The following is a 6,943-nucleotide window of genomic DNA, read 5'->3' as shown; positions in this document are numbered from 1 at the left end:
TTGTCCTTTGACCCATATCCCTTGAGTCTGGTACCAAAACCTGTCTCTTGTGATGGCATTTGTGCCTCATCTATTGCTTTTTTAAGAGTCTGCACCTCCCCCTAGCAGCCATTGAAAGACAATGGCACTCTTTTATCTCTAAGACTTAATTTCAAAGACCTTTAGCTCACATTGGACTCTGCAGTCTGTCTAACTGGAAATCCTCCCATTTATGAAGACAAGCATCCTTTTCTTTTCTTTTTTGGTATTTATTTTTTTAATTTATTTTTTATTCTATATTGGAGAATAGTTGATTTGCAAGACAAAAGGAGGTAAGAATATACAATGGAGAAAAGATAGTCTCGTTCATAAGTGGTGCTGGGAAAACTGGATAGCTACATGGTAAAGAATGAAATTAGAACATTCTCTAACACCATACACAAAACTAAATGTAAGATCAGATTCAAATGGTGTTTTCTTGATGTCACATGACAGTCATAGACAGTATCAGACAAGTAGAGTCTGATAAAGAAGAGCAGTGGAGGAATGTGATTCCTACCAGAGACACCTTTTACTTCTAACATTTCTTCAGAGATCAGATACCTGCTTGCAGAGAAGCAATTCTGTTTCAAAGTACAGGAGGAAATACTGTCATAAAGACAGCAGGAGATAATGGCATGTGATGGCTCCCAGGACACACTTTCAAGAGTAAAAGTCATAGACCCCACTTCCCCTCACATGATGGCCTTGTAACTAGCCTGGGCTTTGCTAATCTGAGCTTAATTTGCAGGAAGAACTTAATTATTTAATTTACACCAACATTTGTCATCCCCCAACCCTAGCACATACACAGACCAGTTTTGTGTATGGCACAAATCCAGGGCCTTAGACAAAAACCAACTTGATCTCAAATACAGCATTTCAATGATGTTCACTATATTATAATGAGCCACTTTGTTTTAGAAGATGCATGTAATAGGAGTATATACACAAGTACATTGTAAGTATTCAATAAATGTTCACTAGTTTTATTACCATTGTAGTTACTATTTATTATTTTCTTTCACATTCCTTCTATTTTGCTAAGCACTTTATATCATAGCACTACCTAGAATGAATTAATAGATTGTATGGAATAGTCTCTTTAAATTCTTTAATTTGTATTCAATTCTATAGCATTTGCAGTGACTAAAGGAGGTAGGTATTATTATTATTATTAGGCAGGTCCATTATTATTCTGTAGGTATTATTATTATTACTCCCATTTTAAAGATGAAAACACTGAAGCACAGGAGTTTAAATAACTTTCCCAATGTCACACAACTTGTAAATGGCAAATAAAGGCTTTGAGTCCAGAGTCTTTTCTTAAACAGTAGGCTGCTCTAGGGGGCCTTAGGCTTTTACCTTAAGCCTCATAAAAACTCTCAGAGAAAGGTATGATGACCCTGGTTTTACTAAGTGGTTTGACTCAAGTCACCAGAATCAAAATTCAGCTTTCAATACATCCTTAAATACATTCTCTCCACTCTGCAACTAGGCCAGGGCTCAGACTGAGAAACACCCCAGCCCTGGCTGGCGCGAGGCTTGAGAGTGCAGCAAGGCAGGAGGCCTACAGTGTGATCTGGAGCCAGAGGGTGGTGCATAGACCAGGACCATGATGGCACCTGTCAGGGGCCCACTGTGTGCAGACCTTGTCCCCTGACTTGGGGAGGCGGCCCTGGTCACGCGGTGTGAGGGCCAGTGCCTCTGACCGTGCCTGGCTCCGATGACCACCATGTGGCCAGGTGCGGCAGGCACCCTGCTGCACCCTGCTTCACTTCTCCATGGCCTGCGACAGTCCCTCACTCCTTCCTTCCTGAAACACTGTCCTTCTGGGCCTCAGGACACCCTAGGCCCTTTGTGCCTTTCCCGCCAAATTGGCTTCTCCTCCTCAGCTCCTATGCAGCTTCCCCCTTCTCTTTATGGACTCCACACGCTGGAGTCCTTGAACTTTCTCTTACACATTCAATGCCGTGGCTTTTAATGCAAGCTAAATGTTGACAGCTCTCAGATTCATGTCGTCAGCCTCAGCTCTTCGCTGGACTGGAGGCATGCCTGTCGCCTAAGAGACATCTCTGAGTGGGAGATTAATAGCTGTCTCACACTTAGTATGCCCATGATGGAACTCGGGGTTTCCCCCATGTGTAGCTATTTGTGTGCAATGAAGAGTCCAGGCTGCTGCCATCTGAAGGCTTGACTGGGGCCAGAGGACCACCTCCGAGATGGCACACTTGGCTGTTGGTGGGAGGCTTCTCTTTCTAGCTGGCTCTTGGCAAGGAAGGCCTCTCCATAGATTATTGAGTGCCCCACAACATGGCAACCAGAGAAAGCCAGAGCAATAGGAGAGAATGGAGGGAAGCCACGATGTCCAGACTGACCTCAGAGGGCACTTGCGATCACTTCCACCATTTTCTTTTCCCCACACAAATCCACCTGATACCGCGGAGAAGACTGCACATTCCTGCCGAGAAGCAGGGATCCCTGGGAGCCGTCTTGGAGGCGGATTCACTGCCCACAATCCTGCTTCTGCACTTGCGCTCCTCATATTACTAAGTGGCCTGTTCCTCAAGCCAAAATCCTGGGAATTCCCTCTGATTCTTCTGCTTCATAGTCTAATCCCATCCGTCAGAAAATCCTGCCAGCTCTGCCTTTAGACTTGACCCCGAGCCCACCGTTCCTCACGCCATGTAGAGAACCCACTCTACTCTCTGCCCACACTAGCTGCAGTAAGCTCACTGGCATCCCTGCCACCAGAGCTGCTCCTTCAGCACCGAGAGTCAGGACCCCACCACGCCTCTCTGCGCAGCAACCTCCGGCGTCCTTGCCGTGGGTCCGCACGAGCTGCCTGAGCGCTGCTTCTCCGTCCATCTTCCCCAGGCGCCTGCCCTCAGCTCCGTGCTGTGCAAGCTTCTATGTGTTCAGAGCTCTGTGCATGCTGAGCCCCTGCCTGGACTGTCCCCCTCCCCACAGGCCAGCGCTCGCTCCCTCACCTCAGCCAGGCTTCTACTCGTGCGGCACCTCTCAGAAAGCCTTCCTTGGCCCACGCATCCAAAACAGCACCTTGTTACTCTCAACCCCCTTCCTCTGTCTTATTTTTCATATCACCCGTTGCTACTAGACCATATACTGCATAGTTATTGATTTTCTTGTCTATCATCAATCTTCTCTAGTAAACTCCAGGAAGACAGAAATACCATCCATTACGATTATTGCTGGACCTTCCCACGGCACCTGAGATGGTGCCTAACAGATAATAGTTGCTCAAATATTAATTTGCATGCTAAATGAATGGGGCTTCCCTGGTGGCTCAGACAGTAAAGAATCCACCTGCAATGTGAGAGACCTGGGTTTGATCCCTAGGTTGGGAAAATCCCCAGGAGGAGGGTATGGGCACCCACCCCAGTATTCTTGCCTGGAGAATCCCACTGACAGAGGAGCTTGACAAGCTACAGTCATTGGGGTCACAAAGAGCTGGACATGACTAAGCAGTTAGGCACAGCACTAAATGAATGAATGAATGGACCACACAGGACCAGTGAATTCAACAGTGATTGGAACAGTGCAACCCTGTAGAATATTCTGCAATGGTGGAAATGTTTTCTTACCTGTGCTGTTCGATATGTCGACTCATTAAATACCTAACATATGACTAATGTGAATGAGGAATGGAATTTTTAACTTTGGTTTCTATTGATTCTAATTAGATAGACACATGTAGCCAGTAACCATCATTTAGAGCAAATCTAGATCCTTGTGGTAGATGAGGGTCAGCATGAAGATGTCATTCCGTGTACATTCCAGTAGAGTAGTAGAGATTTCCTGGGATGCTATGTTAAGAAGGAGGCTGAGGTCCCATCAACAAATCTTTTGCAAGCACCTTCTGCTTACCCAACACTCTGTTATTATCAGGATCTTGCACCAAGGAGTGCATTGATCTACTAACACTTCCTGCTTTGGGCAAGGAGGTGAGGGTAGTGTGCTGTGCATAGTTACCATCCTTGACCTCAGTCATTCCAGGGGTGGCTAGAGCTCCTTCTTGGTCTTTTCCAGAGTGTGATTGCTGAAATCTGCCTCTACTGTCTTAGAAACCCCTCAGTGGCTTCCCCCACCCCTCTCCTGTCTGTCCTCCCCATCCGCTCTGCTGAGTCTCTCAATCCACTCTTCACAATCAGAGTAGAATGTTCTTGGCTATAATCCTTTTGAGGGCTGAGTAGATTTCTCTTTTACACACACACACGCACAGCCCTGCAAATATGTTTTCTCTCATTACATTTGTACTGTTAGTGCCTCAGACATATCCCTTCACCGCTGACTGTTTCTATCTGCAAGCACTGCTTCCCTTTGTCTAAAACAGTAGTCCTTAATCAAAGGTGATTTTGTCCATATCCTGGGAACATTTGACAACATCTTATGAAAATTTTTGGCCATAAATGGGAGGAGAACCTGCTATAGCATTTAGTGGGTAGAATCCAGGGATGCTGCTAAATATCCTTGAACATGTAGAACAGCTATCCACATCAAAGAATTATCTGACCCAGAATATCATGGGTACCAAGGCTAAAAAATCCTGGTCTTAGACCTTCCTCTGACTGTCAGAGCCTGCTCAGTCCAGGACACAGAAGGCCAAGGAATTCATATCCCAAGGAGCTGATGGTAAGCAGATTTGGTAGCTGAATACCTTAACTCTCTGCTCTGAGATGGGACAGTTTTAAAGTGTGTGTCCTAATAGTCTCCCAGGATTTAGACCTGCCTGGTGGGATTAAGTTCCAGTTCCATCAGTGGTATCTTGCTGTGTATGTTAGAGTTCACCAGAGAAACAGAACCAACAGTGTATGTGCATGCATGCATACAGAAAGAGGAAGAGACTAAGAAACTGACGCATGCAATTGTGGGGGCTAGAAATTCCAGCAAGAACTGACAGAGACTTGAGCCCAAGGGCAGTGTAAGTGCAAAAATCTTCCTCTTTGTGTAAACTCAATCTTTTCTCTTCAAACCTTCAACTGATTTGATATGGCCCACCCACATTTTGTAGGGTAATCTGTTCTACTCGAAGTCTATTGAGTTAAGTGTTAATCACATCTGAAAATTGCCTCCACAGTGATATCTAGACTGGTGTTTGAGCAAGTAATGGGGCTCCGTGTACAGCCAAGTTGACACCTAAAACTAACCATCATACTTTATGATTCACACTTTATTGACTTTTTCCCCATTCCTGTCTCATTTCATAAGTCCAGGGATCACCTCCTATTACTTGCATTCTAATCCAGGTCTCAGAGTCTGCTTCTGGGGATTTTAATAGGGAATGAGAAAGAAAGAGGCTGAATTGGGAAGCTGGAGGGCAGATAAAGGGTGGGAGCAGACATCCCAGGACTTCATGAGGTAAGCCTTTCCCCCAGGCAGGTTGTGAAAAGTGGTGCTCATCATTTGGACCAGCTGTGTGATGGCTGTGATGTTCAGATAGAGCATGTGAATTTCTCCATCTATGTCTGTCTTTCCAGGTGGATTATGATCGAGCACAGATGGTCCTCAGCCCTCCACTGTCAGGGTCCGACACCTACCCCAGGGGTCCCAGCAAACTACCTCAGAGTCAAAGCAAAGCAGGCTATTCCTCAAACAGCCACCAGTACCCATCTGGGTACCACAAAGCCACCCTGTACCACCACCCCTCCCTGCAGACCAGTTCACAGTACATCTCCACAGCTTCTTACCTGAGCTCTCTCAGCATCTCATCTAGCACCTACCCTCCACCCAGCTGGGGCTCCTCCTCAGACCAGCAGCCCTCCAGGGTGTCCCACGAACAGTTCCGGGCTGCCTTGCAGCTGGTGGTCAGCCCAGGAGACCCCAGGGAATACTTGGACAACTTTATCAAAATTGGGGAGGGGTCGACCGGCATTGTGTGCATCGCCACGGAGAAACACACAGGGAAACAAGTCGCAGTGAAGAAAATGGACCTCCGGAAGCAGCAGAGGCGAGAGCTGCTTTTCAATGAGGTAGATGGTGTGTTCGGGTCGATCCTTCTGTCCTCTGTAACATTTCTTTCCCGTTTTAGAAATAGCCCTTGTACGTTTTATGACATTAGAGAATGCTAAAAATGTAAATACAAAGCAGCATCCTTTTTTCTGTGCCTATATGGCTGCCTCTTTATGAAGTTCCTCCTGTGAGTCACCCTCTGTGCTAAGCATTGGTCAAGTGACAGAAAGATGTTATCTCCACTTTAGCAACAAGAAAACCTGGACTCAGTTTATGTGACTAGCCCCGGTCAGACAGCAGGTTCATACAGCGGCAACCGTGCCCTCAGCTGTGACTGTGAACCTTCTGTTGTGGGGCTTCATGCGAAGCCACCAGTAGCTCCGTGCATTTCTACCTCCCATAGGCATTCATTTCTTTCCCACCCTCCTGACCTCACAGACAGCACCAGGTCAGTGGGACCCAGCTTCTTCCCGATCCACAGCTCCTGATTTCTGAAACTTATTTCCAAATTGCAATGCCGGAACAGACGGGACAAATGAACTTAGATAAATAACTGTATAATTTATTATTCAATACTGATTCTGAAAGTGTCACCACAAGCAGCCCCAGGACAGGAATTCCTGGATGTTCTCTCTAGCAAGCAGACACAAGTTGACATTTTATGCTTAAATCCTAATGTTTTTACCTTCAAGACCTATCCTTTGTATTCAGCCCAAACTGTTTCAGACTCAACACAGACCTCCCAAGAAGTTAAATTGGTCTCAGGAGGCCCAAACCCTAATGACTGTTAATTTCATTCACTTATGAGACTCAGTTACTTTGCGTTGGTGACCCTTTTGCCCAGTTAACCAACAGCAGAGCATGCACAGTGGGTTTTAAGAGCAACCTGAGAAATCTGATCGCATCCCCCAGAATAGTCACCTAACCTCACTCTTGTGAATGGAGACCCTTCTAT

General features: G+C 46.1%; 1 protein-coding gene across 2 annotated transcripts in view; it reads left to right on the top strand.

Annotated features, from left to right (window-relative positions):
* Nucleotides 1-6,943, top strand: part of PAK5 (p21 (RAC1) activated kinase 5) — a 423,702-nt gene that overhangs the window by 392,150 nt on the left and 24,609 nt on the right. For both annotated transcript variants that reach the window (XM_042230412.2, XM_012188115.5), the window contains one exon: nt 5,517-6,008. In XM_042230412.2, coding sequence (XP_042086346.1) covers nt 5,517-6,008 — 492 coding nt within the window. The remainder of the gene's footprint in view (nt 1-5,516; nt 6,009-6,943) is intronic.

The sequence above is a fragment of the Ovis aries genome, chromosome 13, assembly GCF_016772045.2.
Source record: "Ovis aries strain OAR_USU_Benz2616 breed Rambouillet chromosome 13, ARS-UI_Ramb_v3.0, whole genome shotgun sequence".
Lineage (NCBI taxonomy): Eukaryota > Metazoa > Chordata > Mammalia > Artiodactyla > Bovidae > Ovis > Ovis aries.
This window is presented reverse-complemented; position numbering and strand designations above follow the sequence as displayed.